This window comes from Sus scrofa, chromosome 9 (genome assembly GCF_054392235.1).
Source record: "Sus scrofa isolate SSC_HxYL_T2T_F1_AM1 chromosome 9, Sscrofa_HxYL_maternal_Yorkshire_Landrace_v2.0, whole genome shotgun sequence".
In the NCBI taxonomy this organism is placed as follows: domain Eukaryota; kingdom Metazoa; phylum Chordata; class Mammalia; order Artiodactyla; family Suidae; genus Sus; species Sus scrofa.
In genome coordinates this window covers 140,025,825-140,044,077 of record NC_139391.1, presented here as the reverse complement: position 1 = coordinate 140,044,077, position 18,253 = coordinate 140,025,825, and the positions used below count along the sequence as shown (strand labels likewise).

Here is an 18,253-nt window from a genome sequence, read left to right as displayed (position 1 = left end):
ATAAATGAGATGAAGAATGTAATAGAAAGCAATGGAAACAGCAGAAACATGTGGAAGAGAAAATCCCTGAATCTGGAGATAAACCTCTAGAGATGATTCTGATCAGAGAAGAGAGAGAAGTTTTCAAAAACAAAAATAGGAGTTCCTGTTGTGGCTCAGTGGGTTAAGAATCTGACTAGTATCCATGAGGATACAGGTTCAATCCCTGGCCTTGCTCAGCGGGTTAAGGATCCGGCGATGCAGCGAGCTGCAGCATAGGTTGCAGATGTGGCTTGGATTCTTCACTGCTGTGCCTGTGGTGCAGGCCAGAGACCTGGAGGGTGAGAAGCACTTAGCCTCAAATTCAGCCAGAGCAGCTGTATTGAGAACTTCCATATGCTGTGAAAAGGAAAAAAAAATTCTATGAGAACTATCTGCCTCCGTCATGAAAGGCAACATAAAGATAATGGGATCACAGGAGGGGCAGAGAGGGAGAAGGGAGCAGAGTGGTTCCTTAAGGAAATAATAGCTGGGGCTTTCCAGACCTGGGGGAGGAACTGGATATGCAGGTCAAGGAAGCTAACAGAACACCTAATTGTCTCCATGCAAAAAGACATTCTCCAGGACACAGTCCATTAAAACTCTCAAAAATGAATGATAAAGAGAGAATTTTAAGGGCAACCCAGGGAAAAAAGGCAGTAACCTACAAAGGAACCAACACTATAGGCTATAAGCAGATTTCTCAGCAGAAACTACAGGCCAGGAGAGAGTGGAATGACGCATGTGAAATACTGAGAGATAAAAGCTGTCAGCCAGGAATTCTCTACCCAGCAACGTTATCATTCAGATATTAAGAAGAAATAAAAATCTTTCCCAGAGAAACACGGGAACCTGCCTTACAAGACATGCTGAAAGGAGCTCTTGCATCTGAAATAAAAAGCAAAAGCGCACAAAACTTTGAGGAAGGGATCAACTAACAGAATCGGAAAATTACAACTCAACATCTATGACATGCTGCTAAACAATCATAGTCTAAAGTGACTAAAAGAGCAACACAAGTAACTGTAACTAGCTTGGTGACAAACTCACAGCATAATAAGGAAGGATTTGAGACAACAGAAACCACAGGGAAGGGAAAGGATGGAAGCCGTATAGACAAGTGAAGTCAGCATGCCATCAGCAGTAAATGACTGTAATGCATTGAGGGTGTCTGACATAAAACTTACGGTAACACGAATACTGATCTAGAGGAGCGACATCAAGTCTAGAAAGGAGGGAGCTGATGCAACCTCATAGAAAGCCAGCAAAACAAAACGGCTGAGAGAAACACAAGGAGAAAGAAGCAACGGAGCTCGAGTTACCAGGACTCAAGAGATAAAGCAACAGCACCAAGTCCTCACGTATCAAGAATCGCCCTGATGTAAATGGACTGAGTCAAGAGACACAGTGTGGCCGGATGGACTATAACACAAGACGCAACTACATGCTGCCTCCGGGAGGCTCACAAAGACAAATACTGTCTCAAAGTGAAGGGGAGAAAGAGGACGCTCCAGGCAAATGGAAACCAAAGAAAGTGGTGTCTTCACGCTTAACTCTGGCCAAACAGAGCTCAGGCCAAAAAGGTACCAAGAGACAGCGATGGACCGTCTGTAATGGTAAAGGGGACAATTCATCAAGCAGATCTAACACCGATTAACATATGTGCACACAACACCGGAGCATGACAATATATAAAGCAATTATTCACAGATCTAAAGGGAGAGATTGACAGCAGCACAATAATAGCAGGGGAACTTAATAACCCTGCTTATATCCACAGAGGGAGCATCCAGACGGAAAACTAACAGGGAAACATTAGCCTTAAATAAAACATTGTATCGCGAGGACTTAACAGATTTACATAGACCATTCCAGCCAAATGCAGAAGAATACATATTTTTCTCAAGGGCACATAACGCATTCTCAAGTTGAGGCCATATACTGGGACACAAAACAAACCTCAATACATTTAAAAAGACTGGAATCATTTCAAGTATCTTTTCCAACCATAATGATATGAAACTAGAAATCAACTACCAGAAGAAAGCTGGAGAAAAATCGCAAATTTGGGGGCTAAATAGGACGCTATCGGACCTCTCCTGGGCCTGTAACTGAGCAGGCCTCCATGGGGCCTTCCCACAACTGACCCCACCCCAGGTCCTCCTTCTGTGTCTTGTCTGCAGAAAAACTTTAGCCTCCTAGGTCCTCTCTGAGTTCCAAAGAATACATTGAATCAGAGAAATAAGAAAACGCAGAAACAAAGGGAGATGGTCGAGCCAGAAAAGCTAAAAATTTACCCATTAAACTAAGTGGACCATTCCGCCCTCCTCAAAGGCTACAGATAATATTCTGAGTCATGTCCTTTCACCTGCTTTGTAGATACTGAAACCCTCAGCAGGTGGAAAAAGTTAACAGTGGCACATAGACTCCAGACCAGCTGGAGCCAGAAGGTTGACGATATTGATGCCTGTCTACCTCACCATTAACCAGGAAGATTACCCACAATCTGGTCACACACCCTCAATCTACTTCCCTCGGTCTGTCTTTAAAAACCTTTCCCGGAGTTCCCGTCGTGGCGCAGTGGTTAACGAATCCGACTAGGAACCATGAGGTTGTGGGTTCGGTCCCTGCCCTTGCTCAGTGGGTTAACGATCCGGCATTGCCTTGAGCTGTGGTGTAGGTTGCAGACACGGCTCGGATCCCGCGTTGCTGTGGCTCTGGCGTAGGCGGGTGGCTACAGCTCCGATTCAACCCCTAGCCTGGGAACCTCCATATGCCGCGGAAGTGGCCCAAGAAATAGCAACAACAACAACAAAAGACAAAAAGACAAAAAAAAAAAAAAAAAAAAACCTTTCCCTGGGAGTTCCTGCTGTGGCTCAGCAGGTTGTGAACTCAACTGGTATCTATGAGAACATGGGTTTGATGCCTGGTCTCGCTCAGCAGGCTAAGGATCTGGCGTTGCATCCTGTGGTGTATGTCACAGACACGGCTCAGATCCCACGTTGCTGTGGCTGTGGTGCAGGCCTGCAGATGCAGCTCTGATTGGACCCCTAGCCTGGGAACCTCCATATGCTACAGGTGTGGCCCTAAAAAGAAGAAAACAAAACAAAAAGCCCTGTAAGCCACTGTGGAGTGTTTTTGTTCTTTGATTTTGTTGTTTTGTTTTTTTAGCATTAGCTGCCCACACTCTTTGCTGCCTGCAGTAAACACTGCAGTTTCCTTCAATAACCTGGAATCAGTAGATTTTGCCTTTACTGAACATGAGCAGTTCAGTTCAGCAGTAGCAGATCAATGAAGAAACCAAAGGAGAAATTTAAAAAATACCTGAAGGCAAATTACATAAAAGTATGATATAATCTATGGATTCAGCAAAAGGAAAGTTTTGAGCAAGACAGTCCTGCTTCAAGAAACAGAAAAACATCTCAATCTAACCTCACACCTAAAGGAACTAGAAAAAGAACAAACAAAGCCCAAAGTCAGAAAAAAGGAGGAAATAATAAAAATCAGAGCAGAAATGAATGAAATAGAAACTAAAAAGACTATAGAAAAGATCAAAGAAATGAAAAACTGGTTCTTCGAAAAAAGACAAACAAAATCGATACACCTTTATCTAGACTCACCGAGAAAAAAAAGTACAGGCTCAGAAAAACAAAATTAGAAATAAAAGATAAGAAATCACAGTGGATACCACAGAAAGATAAAGGCTTATAAGACAATACTATGAAGAGCTAGACATACCAAAAAACAGTTGGACCACCCAGAAGAAGTGGGTAAATTCTTAGAATCGTACAGCCTCCAAGACTGAATTGTGAAGAAACGGAAAATCTGAACAGACTGATCATTATAAGGAGATTGAAACAGTAATAAAAACATCCCCAAAAAACGAAAGTCCAGCACCAGATGGCTTCACAGGTAAATTCTACCGAAATTTTGTTCTTTTGCTTTTTAGGGCCATACTTGCAGCATAGGAAGTTCCCAGGCTAGGGGTTGAGAGCTGCAGCTGCCAGCCTACACCACAGCCACAGCCATGCCAGATCCAAGCTACATCTGTGACCAACACCACGGCTCATACCAACACCAGATCCTTAACCCACTGAGTGAGGCCAGGGATCAAACCCACATCCTCATGGATACTAGTTGGATTCATAACCACTGAGCCACAACAGGAACGCCTCAAAGATTTAACACCTACCCTTTGCAAACTCTTCTAAAACACTGAAAATTAGAGAATACTTCCTGGAGTTTCCATCGTGGTGCAGTGTAAACAAATCTGACCAGGAACCATGAGGATGTGGGTTCCATCTCTGGCCTCGCTCAGTGGGTTAAGGATCCGGCGTTGCCGTGAGCTGTGGTGTAGGTCACAGACGCGGCTCGGATCTGGCATTGCTGTGGCTCTGGCGTAGGCTGGCGGCTATAGCTCCGATTCGACCCCTAGCCTGGGAACCTCCATATGCCATGGGTGGGGCCCTAAAATGACAAAAAAAAAAAGAAAGAAAAAGAAAATGAGAGAACACTTTCTAATTAATTTACTGAGCCAACGTTACCCCGATATAACACATAAACCAAATGAAGGGAAAAAAAGTACAGTGATCTCAATAGATGCAGAAAAAGTATCTGACAAGATTTGACATGCATTTATGACAGAGAAAAAAAAAAACTCTCAAGAAAATGGATACAGAAGGAATGTACCTCAAAATGACTTTAGCTGTGTGACAAATTCACAGCTAAAGTCAGAGTCACTGGTGAAAAACCGAGAGCTCTCCCTCTAAGATCAGGCATAAGACAAGGGTACCCACCCTCACCACTTATATTCAGTACAGTACTGGAGGTCCTGGCTAGAGCAGTTAGACAAGAATAGAAATAAAAAGCATCCAGATTGGAAAGGAAGAAGTAAAACTGTCACTATTTGCAAATGACGTGGTTTTTATACACAGAAAACCCTAAAGACTTTAATACTATTAGAAATAATAAATGAATACAGTAAAGTTGCAGCATATTCAAAATCAATATGTAAAACCTATTATGTTTCCACACTCACAATGAGCAAGCAGAAAGTTTTTTTAAAGTCTAATTTACAATTACCACAAAAACTATAAAATACCTTAGTAATAAATAAAGGTGAAAGAACTGTACACCGAAAACTATAAGGTATTGTTGAAAGAAATTGAAGACAACATAAAGGAATGAAAAAGTATTCTATACTTACATATTGGAAGAACTAACATTTCAAAAACATCTATTCCCTAAAGCAATCTACAAATTCAATGCAATACCCATAAAAATCACAACAGCATTTTCAACAGAAACAGAACAAAAAAAATCCTGAAATTTGTATGGAACCCAAAAGATCCAGACGAGCCAAAGCAATCCTGAGAAAAACAAACAAATCTAGAACTATCACACCTCCTGATTTCAAATTATACTGCAACACCACAGTAATCATGAAAACATTCATTTGAAATGGTGTATGCCCCTCTATATTCGCCACAGCATTGTTTACAACAGCCACACTGCAGAAATGACTTCAGTGCCTATCGAGAGATGAATAGACAAAAAGACGGAATACTACTCAGCCATAAAAAAGATGAAATACTGCCATTTAAAATGACGTGGAGAGACTCTGAGGATAGTACGCTGAGTGAAATAAGCCAGATGGATAAAGACAAAAACAGCAAGATTTTACTCATGTGGAATAAATAAATAAAGCAAAAACAAATACCTGGATAGAGGGAACAGACTGGTTAGGAGAGCAGAAGTGGGGTGAAGGAAGGGCAAAATGTGCACAGGATCAGCTGCGTGGAGACAGACGGAAAGCAGACTTTTGGGATGAACATGCTGTAACATATAAACATACTGAACCATGACGCACCTATGAAAAATGTGCAATGTTACAAATCACTGTAATATATGAAACTAAGGACCCAGGAACCTCATGCCTCAGGGCCTGATGGTTAAGGGAAAATTCAGCTCCTTCTGGATCCATGGCCCAAAGTGCTGGTGGTCTCCACGGCGCTGGAGGTAGCGTGACTTCGGATTCTTGCTTCGCCTGTGAACTCCAAGACAGCTGTCGTTCTGTATCAGCTACAGGCTGGTTTCTTTTTGACGGACTTCGGCTGCGCTGTGCCGAACTTTCACGTTGCAAGTCCAGGTTTTGCTTCTCCTTGGAATGCGACGGCTCCCCTGGATGTGCTCCTCCTCCTCGGCAGGGCAGAGCTCCGCAGGCCATCTGCTGCATTACTGTCCCGCCGCAGTGCTCCCTGCTGTGCTGGCTCTTCCCGCAGGCCTGGGTGCTCTGCTCTCTCTGCTCTGGGGTCTCACCTTGTGCATTTTAAATCCACCTCAAAACACGTTCTGCCACATGCCTTTGTACGTTAAGCAGCTTCTCTGTAAACTCCACCTGCTTCTCCCCACTCCGCGTTTTCCCTTTACCTTGGCCTTCTCAGTTAATTCTCGTAATCTCTTGTTTCCTAGAATTCACCTTTTCTTAAATTTTATTCAAACGCCAAGACAATGCCATGTAAATTTTTTTCAAAATAAATCACATTTCTCATCTGTGCTCTCTCTCTGCCTCTTTTGGTGCCATTTTTCCTGCTTGTATGTAAAATAACCTTTTCGTGATCCACTCTATTTTGATTTTTACTCATTCCTAAGTGATGCCTGAGCCCTCCAAGTCTAGAACATATTTTTTAAAACAGAATGAAGCTGTTTTTTTTTCTCTCATTCCTCCATTTTCAGCTTGTATATAATTAGAATCTCTTTTTTCAGTTTTTTTTTTTTTTTTTTTTTTTGTCTTTTTGCCTTTTTCTAGGGCTGCTTCCCAAAGCATATGGAGGTTCCGAGGCTAGGGGTCTAATCGGAGCTATAGCCGCTGGCCTACACCAGAACCACAGCAACTGGGGATCCGAAATGCGTCTGCGACCTACACCACAGCTCATGGCAACACCGGATCCTTAGCCCACTGAGCAAGGCCAGGGACTGAACCCGCAACATCATGGTTCCTAGTCGGATTCGTTAACCACTGCGCCATGACGGGAACTCCTCTTTTTTCAGTTCTTAACGTTAAAAGTTAGATGCCGCCTGAAATATCATTTGTTCAGAAAATAAAGAGCCAGAATCACCAGCAATTGCAGCAAGAAAGTGTAATACCATTAAAATGCTATTTCTGAAAACATCAAATGAAAAAATTGTAAAGTGCTGTCTCTGCTTTTCGGGGGTGAGCCGGGTGTTGGTGTGAGCCTCCGCCCCCAGGGACCAGCGGGGAGGACCATCTCTGGGGGTCGCCCCGCCATCACCTCCATCGATACCACTGACAGCTCCTGCTGGCCCCTCACCCCCAGCCCCCAGCACAGCTCCCTGGTTCCCAGCCTGGCTTCCATCCCAGTGCTGCCACCCACTGACCTGGCTGAGAATGGGGCCTTGATAGTCCTGTTTCCTGCCACTCTGCGAACCCCTGGCCGCCAGGGGCCCACGTGGGCGCCCAGACTCTCCAGCCCTCGCTCCTTCACCCCATCTTTCTCAAGCACAAGACGGTGGGAACCGGGGTCTAGGCGCTTCTGTCTCTAGGAACCCCTCGCTGGGGAGCTGTCTGATGGGCCTGGAGGGCTCCGTCCAGCGTCTGCCCTCACATGGTCTGTGCCGTTTGTCTCAGGATTTGGAAGATCCATCTTCCCTGCAGACAGCCACAGCTCCCTTTAAAATACATCCTATCAACTCTCCTTCCGCTGACTTGTCCAAAGAATAAGTAATTATCTTCATATTCACATGTATTGTTTCAAACTGTCTTTTAAGTTGACATTGTCATCTTATAAAGTGCGAAATTCTTACCAGGAATCAAGTTGCTCAAGTACCATCCACATACAAAATAAAGGCCTGAATCAAACAGAATCATCCAGCAAACCCAGCCAAATGTCATGCCTGCTTGTTCTGGAGACTCGTACATATTATCCCATTGCATGCCTGCAAGGAAGAGAAAGGTCAGAGGTAGAACTGCACATCTTCCTTCCGCGCAGACTTTGGGGAGGGGAGTTCATTAGTCCCAGAGGCTCAAGCGAAAGCGGCACACAGCTAAACCAAAGGAAGATCAAATCCATCAGCGCTGCTCTTGTCAGCTTGCTTAATCTCACCCTGATTCAAGGGTGGCAGGTGGGGTCACCATTAACATTTGAATACCTAACATTCTAACATTTGTTAAAGGTGGCTTTACTTATAGCTGGTTGTCTTTGCTTAACTAGTAAAAAAAAAATCTGCATTTGGGGAAATAAGCTTTTTTTTTTTAATATAAAGGCTCCTTGAGAACCCACTCCAAATTAAACTATTCTTCTTGCTCTTGGAAAACAGAGAAACAGGATATATAAGATATACAGTAGAAAAGAATTCTTCTTTTCTTATAATATGTTTGCAAGTTATCGTTGAATTAAAATTAATTTAAGAAAAATATTCATCTTTCTCAATTTTCTTATGCTGCTAACCTAGAACCGCCCCCCCCCCAATAAATGTTTTAACGTTGTGTATGTACCCTATCGGAATTTGGTCCAAAATATTCTAAGGATCCAATGGTGACCATTTTCCTTCCGTATCCTTGTGATCCAATCTTGTTTAAAGAAATTAGGGTAGGTCACTCAGGATTACTTACCTGTTTTAATGTGGTTTTAGTGTACTATAGTTTAGAATAGTTCAGCATGTGTTACTGAAAAGTCTGAGAAGAAATTAGTAAGCTGATATAATGATATCTGGAGCTCAGTTTCACATTTGTCATATACTTTCCCTGCCAATGTTTTCAAAAATACACCACAAAAACCATATAAATGTGTAAGAAATATACGTCGGTTCTGATCTAGGATTTTATTAGCCAAAAACCCCAATATAAGTGAAAAATGCTGCCAACGAAATTTTTTTCAATTGTTACAGGCTCATTTAATTGGGATAAAATAGAGATAAAAGAGAGGAGACAACGGTTCTCTAGTCTATGCTTTCAGGAAGGATCCAGAAACTGGAAGCAAAGGTGAGAGCTAATGGTACATAAACAGTTGTCATGTGAAAGAGCGCATTAGAAGGACAAAGTAGGAAAACTGAGCAGAAGGTCTAGGAAGACAGGCTCTAGTTCCCTAACAGTCTAAGAGGTGGGATGTTGCACAGCCGACCTGGGAGACGTCTGAAGGTCACTGAGTTGGTCACGTGTGTTTCCAGGGTGTAACAGGGGAAGCCCCAGGCGCTGGCCAGAGGTCTCGACCTGGAGCAGCGCCTGGGGCACAGGATGGTATAACTGTTCTAGTCTGCTTCTCCCACGAGCAATGCAGTGGGAGGCGTTTACATCAGCTCCACAGAGGCCAGGACCTCATTCCAAAACCTCCCCTTTGAAAGGAATACTCCACTGTCATCCCTGGCAACACGGTAACTCTGCGTTGCCAAAACCCTGAGTCACCGAGAGCTACTTTTTAAAAAATGCATCCTCTTACCTGCCTCTTGCCCTTCTAGGAACGTAACAAAAAACACTCCTTGTCCAAAGGCAGTTGTGGAGAGGAGGCACTGCGCACCGATTGATGGAGTGAAGAGAAAAACAGCAAGTTAGTGCTTGCCTGACTGGAACCAGAAAGTCCACAGAGCTAAATCCAAATAAAGAAACCATGACACGTTTGACTCTAATGATGCCAAACCATCGCTCCAGGCGGTGATTTCAATATCTAAACCTGGAGACTCAGCTGTATGTCAGCCCACTCGGAAAAGTGTGATAACAAGCTAGTTTTTAATGTTAAAAGGAATTATTTCTCTTTACTGCAGCACTTGAAGTGTCATAAATCCAACACACTGTATACAGAAATGCATAACACAAAACAGTGGAAAATGGAATAGAGCAATTTACTATATTTTATTATTAAGCGACTGCCCTGGAGCACACTGCAGCAGACTGATGGAGCAGCTACGTGATTCTACACTAGGAAGAGGGCACATTGGAAGAAAATGTTATTTCATTTCCAGTGGAGAGGTCCTACGTTAAAAAACAAACAAACAAAACCCTCTTTGGAAAAGTATCCTGTTTAAAAATATGATGTACCAGAATTAGAATTTTTATTTGCTAGAAAACATTAAAATATGAGATCATTAATATAAGAGAAATGATATAATAGAACTCACAAAACAGAAACAGATTCAAAAATTTCAAAACCGGAGTTCCCGTCGTGGCGCAGTGGTTAACGAATCCGACTAGGAACCATGAGGTTGTGGGTTCCATCCCTGGCCTTGCTCAGTAGGTTAACGATCCGGCATTGCTGTGAGCTGTGGTGTAGGTTGCAGACGCGGCTCGGATCCTGCGTTGCTGTGGCTCTGGCGTAGGCCGGCAGCTACAGCTCCGATTCGACCCCTAGCCTGGGAACCTCCATATGCCGAGGGAGCGGCCCAAGAAATAGCAAAAAGACAAAAAAAAAAAAAAAAAAAAAATTCAAAACCAAACTTATGTTTACCAAAGAGGAAATGGGGGAGGGATAAATGAGGGGGTTGGGGTTGATTAATACACACGACTATACACAGAATAGGTGGGTAAGAGGGACCTGCTGCATAGCACAGGGAAATTTACTCAGTACTGTGCGGTATCCTATATGGGAAGAGAATCTGAAAACAAATAGGTATACCTGATTTACTTTGCTATACTCCTGAAATTAATCCACATTTGTAAGTCACCTCTATTCCAATAACATTTAAAATAGTACATGCAAACTATTACATTTAGAATAGAAAAGTAATGAGGCTATGCTGTATAGCACAGGGAACTATATTCAGTCTCTTGGTAGAACAGGATAGCAGATAATATGAGAAAAAGAATGCTCATATATGTATGACTGGGCCAATTTGCTATACAGCAGAAATCGACAGAACATCATAAATCAACTATAATTTTAAAAAAACAAAGTAGACGCTAGCACACGGCACAGAGCAAAACCACACACAGACACACACGAATCCGATATGTGAAAAGGAAACCAGACGTTGTATATACAAAGCCTTAAATATAAAGACTGAGAATTCATTCATTTGAAATTTAGGTCAGGTGTTCAATGGTTCTTTCTCTATATATAAGGAGTGTATGAGGGATACTAAGTGGTCCCAGATATTTTAATTATTCTGAAAACATCTAACTATTAGCCCATGAAATGACTGGTTATGGGTGAAGACAGGTGTGACATAAGCTAATCCAAACGGATAAGTGTACATCGGTGGATAAAATGCTGATTCCACAGCGCTCATACCTATGTTAGGTGTGTATGACCAGCAGAAACCAGGGAGGACTGAGGGGTTTATTGACGTTAGAGAAAAACAATTTGGCTTTCGTGGAAGTATTTTACTGCAAGGCGCGAAATGAGCAGAGACTTCCACCCTCCCAAGCAGCAAGGGGCAGTGGCCCTGGGCTCTCAGGATGCCACACAGCCCTGGGTGACCATAAAGGCCAAAGATACCCTGGGAGTCTTTTTTCTTGATTCTTGAAGTGTAGCTGACGTAGAAGAGTCTACTAATTTCAAATGTACAATAGAGTGCTTCGATATCTTTGCAGACTATTTTCCACATGAAGTTATCATAAAATACTGGCTGTACCCCCACACTGCACATCAGTTCATACACAGCAGTTTGCACCTCCGAATCCCCTCATCTGTCTCGTCTCTCCCTCCCTCCCCACCCCTTGTAACCTCTAGCTTGTTCTCTGTATCTTTGAGTCTGTTTCTGTTTTGCTATATTTGTTCATCTTTTTTTTTTTTTTAGGTTCCACGTTTAAGTGAAAACATGCAGTATTTGTCTTCCTCTGTCTGACTTCTTTCACCCGGTACCTCCCCGGATTCTCCCCGGCGACTCCAGTCATGCCTTCCAACAGAATGCGCTTTGAAGGGTTCACCTGACCTTGAGCCCGGTTTCCATGACAACCCCACCACCACGACCCAGGCCCTGTGATGTGGTTCCCTCCTCCCCTCCGATGACCAAGGCCCCACGGCATGTGGGCACTGTGCTTGTCGGGGGACAGCAGACATAAAAGGGTGAAGGCGTTTCTGTCTTGTATGTATTTACATTACAGACCCGAAAGTGTTCAAATGCTTTTCAGGAGGTACACTTTCAATGGCTGAATGACGCTGACATTGCTAATGGAAAGATCTTTTCACTTAATGTGATAGGACTCGTGATGCTGCAAGAGAAATGCAGCATTTCTTTTTTTTTTTTTTTTCCTTCTCAAATAGCTTTGGAAATCTGTTTCTATCCATGTGTGAAACAAAGAGAAACTGAAGTCATATGCCTCCTTTAGGAGGCTTCTGATTTCCCCAAGAGTCTTCAGAGAAGAGTCGCTGTTACATGAAAAATGCCAGTTTTCAATGGGCTGCCCTTCGGCAAAGCCACTGAAGCTTCAGTGAACCTCCTCCTCCAGTCTGCGCCTGAGGGTAGAGACAGGTGGATACTGGAAAGCCCACAGGACCTGAAAACGATGCTCTGAAAGGTCCAGGGCAGTGTTTGGGTTCTGCAGGGCACAAGACAGTTTTATTCTGCGGTTTTAAAAACCAACCCACAGAGTTTGTGTTGTGGCTTCAGCCGGTTAAGGACATGACATTGCCTCCGTGGGGACTCGGGTTTGATCCCTGGCTTCCCTTGGTGGGATAAGGATCTGGCATTGCCTTAAGCTAAGGTGTAGGTTGCAGATGCAGCTCAGATCAGGGGGTGCTGTGACTGTGGCACAGGCCGGCAGCTGCAGCTTCCATTGAACGCCTAGCCCAGGAACCTCCATATGCTGCAGGTGCAGCCGTAAGAAGGAAAAAAAAAAAGAAAACACAAAACCAAAAACTCACTTACCAGAAACGTCTGCATGACAGCACTTAATTGGTTGTGCAGAACCAGCAGAACTATGTAGGGCAGAAAGCTGACGGTGTACACCAGGCTGGTGCAGAGGGCAGCTGTGTTCGCTCGGCTGAAAAACGCACTCAGGAAGTAGCTCAGCATGACGACGGACACCCCGAAATCCAGGAGGAAGAGGAAAATGATGCAGCCGTTGCTGTACCTGAAGATGCCGCTGGTCTTCAGGATGACGGCCAGGGCGGCACTGCTCACGGTCAGCACGGCCACGTTCTCCAGGAGCCAGGCCAGGAAGTGGACGGCAGGGGACACGCCCATCACCCTCATGTACTGTGAAAACGAGGGCACTGGAGTCACCACGACGAGGACCCCGAGAAAGAAGAAGACAGCCGGCGGGAAGAGAGGGACCGTGGGTGGACGGGGAAGCAGAGCCTGGAAACCCGGCCCCCGAAGGCCCAGCACCGGACGCGCCCTCCCAGAGGCAGCAGCTAATTGTGATGAAGCTCCTACAGAGAGCGGCTGGGGCCAGTTAGGAAGGTCACCGCTGCAAGAGGGCACAACGGGAAAGCGGGCGCAGACCCCAGACCCCGGACCTGATCGCCGCCAGCTCGCTCCCCTTCCTTGTTTATTGAGGTTTTGTTGGTGGTGTTCCCTCTTCGTTTGTCATTTGGTTTCTGGTGATTTTATTTAATGAAAACAAAGAAAAAGGCAGGGGAGGAACGGTGGGCCTTAAGCTACTCTCTTTGGAGGTTATTGCTTAGGTTTTACAATACGTTTTGCAAAATAACTCCGCTTGAAGTAACAACACGAACCCTAATTTATCCCCCAAACCCAGCCCTTGCTCGTGGACATCGCGACGTCTCTGGGTGAGGGGCTGCTTCCCCGTGAAATGAGAACCACTCGTGTGGCGGGACCCCGTGGGCAACCCCGGGCAGCAGAGCCCAGTCCTGGGCCTCATGCCCCGGGCCCAGGTGGGTGGGAATGAAACACAAAAATCCAGGAACGTGTCAGTTCTCAGTAGGTAAATGACACTCGAAACAATGGCGCAAGTTCTATTCAAAACTGAGTGAAACACACATTGTACTCTCTGCCCTCTGCCTTCTTCTTCATAAACAAGTGGATAATTGCACCCATGCACCTGCCTGGCTGAGTGGGCAGGCGGGTCTTGACTAGATGCCTTTATGGACTTTGTTTCTTTTTTTTGTCTTTTTGCCATTTCTTGGGCTGCTCCCGCGGCATATGGAGATTCCCAGGCTAGGGGTCGAATCGGAGCTGTAGCCGCCGGTCTACGCCAAAGCCACAGCAACGGGGGATCTGAGCCACGTCTGCAACCTACACAACAGCTCACAGCAACACCGAATCCTTCACCCACTGAGCAAGGCCAGGGATGGAACCCACAACCTCATGGTTCCTAGTTGGATTCGTTAACCACTGCACCACGACGGGAACTCCTAGACTTCTTTTTTTTTTTTTTTTTTTTTGTCTTTTTTGTTGTTGTTGTTATTGTTGTTGTTGTTGCTATTTCTTGGGCCGCTCCCGCGGCATATGGAGGTTCCCAGGCTAGGGGTCCAATTGGAGCTGTAGCCACCGGCCTACACCAGAGCCACAGCAACGCGGGATCCGAGCCGCGTCTGCCACCTACACCACAGCTCATGGCAACGCCGGATCGTTAACCCACTGAGCAAGGGCAGGGACTGAACCCGCAACCTCATGGTTCCTAGTCGGATTCGTTAACCACTGTGCCACGACGGGAACTCCATAGACTTTGATTCTTAAAAGCAGCTTTGATCATTTCAGTTTTAACAATATTGGGCCCCAAACAGGAAGGCTATACATAGAGAATGCCAACAGGAAATGAAAACGGGAATTCTCTCTGTCTAGGTCGCATCAAAACTGCCAAGGGTTTTCTTCTTCCAAACCATAGGCCGGCCCGTCAGCTTCCTGCCACTCCATAGGTGTCACAGATGGAGCACCTGCTAAGCTCTGGCAGGGCACTGGACCTCCACGGACAGTGAGTTTCGTGGGCCGCAGGGTAGGGTCAGGGATGGGGCAGGATCCAGAGCCGCTGCTCCCCCTGCCCAGATCCCCGGCCAGCCCCGACGCTGTTTACCTCTTCCAGCTGGATCTCCCGCTCGTAAACCAGCTTTCGGACTGTGCTGGCCACGGACACCATCCACATCAGCATCATTATCAGGGGGAAAAAGAAGCCGACGTTGTTCAGGAACCTGTGAATAAACGAGGCAGTCAGCGTCAGAGTCTGCGCAGAGAGGCGCTGGCGCTAAGTCCTGCACCTGTGCCCGCTTTCTTTACGTTGTCCTTAGAGCTGCAGCGCTCCTCCAAGAACAAGAACTCACGTGACCATCTCCTTAGGCCTGTGACGAGTGTCCTGATTTAGCAGGTGTGGCCTGGAATTTGGCACTTGTCATCCATGGCCTCTACATGGATTGAATCATGAGCCACTGTAGCCGCCGACCCGCAGCACCCGCTGAGCGGAGCTCAGGGTGGAGACCAGGAGAGACGCACGCTGGGCTCTGGGAGAACTGGTCTTCAGGTCTTCAGACAGGTACTTTTAGGACAAGATTTTATGAGCCCAATTCTTGCCTATCTCCTCATATCTGGAAAAACACTCAAATCCTTTGTGATGACTGAGGTTGTGACTAGTAGACCTTCATGAGATCAGCAGCAAACTTTTGTAAAATGTTTACATGGCTGCAGGCACCTCCCCCTCACCTTTATCGCATCCTGAGAGTCCGCCTTCCCCTCTTTGGGGCAGTATTTCAGAGCCGTCTGAAATACCACCTCCTGGTCTGTAGTTAGGATAAAACAAAGACTGCCACGATATGTGCGACGGCAGTCCAGAGTGACAGCCAGTGAGTCCCGCAGGCCGTGAAGACTCAGGAGCCTGGCCCTGACGGCGCAGGTGCACGTCAAAGGAGGGATGTCTGTGAGCCCAGGCGTCTTTTGTTCCCGCTCCCTGCCCTCTGTTGCAAAAACTCATATATCCTAGCTCCTCCCTCACCTCCTCGGAAGGGTTTCTCAGGGCTACCTGAGATGCTGCTCCTGGGCTTAAGTCCTAATTTTTCCCCAAATAAAACTTAACTCTCAACTTTCAGGTTGTGCATTTTTCCCAAGTCGACATAGGTGTGCAAACTCAAAGCAGAATGCAAGTGAGTACCTCTCTTATCTCTACAAAGAAGAGGTGGTGAGAGGCTTGGAATTGGATAGACCTGCATCTGGGGTTCTTGGAGCAACTACCCCAGATCCCAGAGAAGGTCCAGACGCTCTGCATACACACGTCTGAGTGAGGCCAATTCATAGAAATCAAGTAGAATAAGAGATTGGAGATGAGAAATTACAGTTCATGGTGTGTAACTCAGCCCATTCCTAGTCTGCTCCTGGAAACAAGGAGAAGGAAACAACCAGAGAAGGAAAAAACGCACACTGCAATTTTGATAAATATTTGGAAGAAACGGCCAAGGATTCGAGAAAGCTGCTAAAAACAATCAGGGTCACACGGGAGTCACATGAACAGTAGATAAATCTTAGTAGTAAAACCCCATGCTCTGCAGATCTAGCACATGCCGTCAAAACCACACTTCCTAAGAAATTATTTGCAAAAGTGATTATTTCTATTCCAGAAGGAATATCTCTATTTTCCTGTATCTTCTATATCTCTGTTATGTATCAAGTATTAGTATCCCCCCCAAATTCATACACTAAAACCCTAACCCCCAAAATGGTGATACCTGGAGGTGGTAATTAGGTTGAGGTGAGGTGACGGGGGTGGGCCCACAGTGTCCTGATAAGAAGAGGAAAACAGGGAGGTCCCATTCTGGCTCAGTGGGTTATGAACCCGACTAGTATCCATGAGGACGCAGGTTTGATCCCTGACCTTGCTCAGGGGGTTAAGGATCTGGTGTTGCTGTGAGCAGTGGTATAGGCTGCAGATGCAGCTCAGATCCCGCAAGGCTGTGGTGCAGGTCAGCAGCTGTAGCTCCAATGTGACCTGTAGCCTGGGAACTTACATCTGCCACTGGTGCAGGAAGAGGAAGAAGAAGAAGAAGGAGGAGGAGACGGAGAAAAGAAGATAAGCCAGAGTTCTCTCTCTCTCTCTCTCCCTCTGCGGACACAGCCAGAAGGGCGCTGTCTTCAAGCCAGAGACAGGGCCCTCGATAGAAACAGAATCTACCAGCCCCTGGGCCCTGGACTTCCCAGCCTCTGTTTTGAAAAAGTAAACTACAGTTCCTAAAGTCCAGGGGGCACAATACAGAGAAAGGCCAATGATAAGGGGGTCCGGACAGCAGGTTAAACTGGGTGGTGTCAGCAGCCACCCCCGCGCGAGACCCTGTTTCCAATGCTACGTGAGGGCTCCTGTGAAGAGCAAGAACATGCGCAGGAAGCACGTGGTCTTCACGACCACGGAAAAGAGACTGTGAGCCAAGACCATTAACGCTGCCTGGCCGTCACCACCAGCAGGATCCTCTGGCAAACAACTGGTCAGGAAGACCCAATCCATCCAAGATAAGTAACAACGGCAAAAGGCTAGCACAGTATCTACAAAAGTGGGTTGAAAGTCTCACAATCACTAACAAGCGGAGGACACGTCCAAAAAGATGGGTGACGTGAAACATGAAAACAGACAACATCGTTGCCATCGGTTTAAAACTATCTCCTAAGGCAATTCGCTCTATAAAAACATCGCACAGCAGAACTGTTACCATCCAGGGACAGGATGGAGAGCTCGCGAGAAGATACGGAATAGGAGCTGCAAGAAGAAAGAAACAGAAGGAGAAAGCATGCCATCGAAATGAGAAGCAGAGCAAGGGCAAGCAATGTCACACAGAATACAGTAAGGACACAGAAAATACAAATGAAAACACAACGAAAGGAAAGAGAAAGGAAGAGTTTAAAGAATTAAGAAAATTCTACTGATATGAAACACACGGGGGAAAGTCATGCCATTGGATTCCCTAAAGAAGAAAAACCAACCACTAGAAGATAAAAAATTTGAAATGCTAGAATACACCAAGGTTTTCCATTAAAAAGAAGAAAACTTAAGTTTATACATTGAAAGGACTCATCCTGTGCCATGGAAAATTGTCCTAGAATGGTCAAGAATTAAATGTATCCTAATAAATTACTGAATTTTCAAGTTATTAGCAATCTCTCAAAATTACTAAGTCGTGTAAAAAAGGGACAATATCAAGGTAGCCTCAGATTTCTTTGTAATAACCTTCAAAGCCCAAGATAATGGGGCCACTTCTACGAGATATTTAAGGAAAGACTGAGCCAAGGCTTTCATATCCAGCCAAGCTGTCTTTCAAATACAAATGCTGCAGAAAAGTTTAAAGAGTAAGAACTCAGGTTAAATTATCTCATGAGATCTCAAGGACATCACTAGATGACAAGCCAGCCC

The 18,253-nt window shown here is 45.4% G+C and overlaps 1 protein-coding gene across 12 annotated transcripts in view; it reads right to left on the bottom strand.

The window, feature by feature from the left end:
- The window catches only part of ABCA13 (ATP binding cassette subfamily A member 13), a 349,393-nt gene that overhangs the window by 191,258 nt on the left and 139,882 nt on the right, over positions 1-18,253 (bottom strand). For all 12 annotated transcript variants that reach the window (XR_014816633.1, XR_014816634.1, XR_014816631.1 and 9 more), the window contains 4 exons: positions 14,948-15,062; positions 12,838-13,167; positions 9,474-9,543; positions 7,843-7,974 (listed from right to left, as the gene is read on the bottom strand). Coding sequence is in view for 8 of the 12 variants with exons in the window: in XM_021063900.2 (XP_020919559.2) it covers positions 7,843-7,974; positions 9,474-9,543; positions 12,838-13,167; positions 14,948-15,062 (647 nt within the window). In the remaining 4 variants the exon portion in view is untranslated. The remainder of the gene's footprint in view (positions 1-7,842; positions 7,975-9,473; positions 9,544-12,837; positions 13,168-14,947; positions 15,063-18,253) is intronic.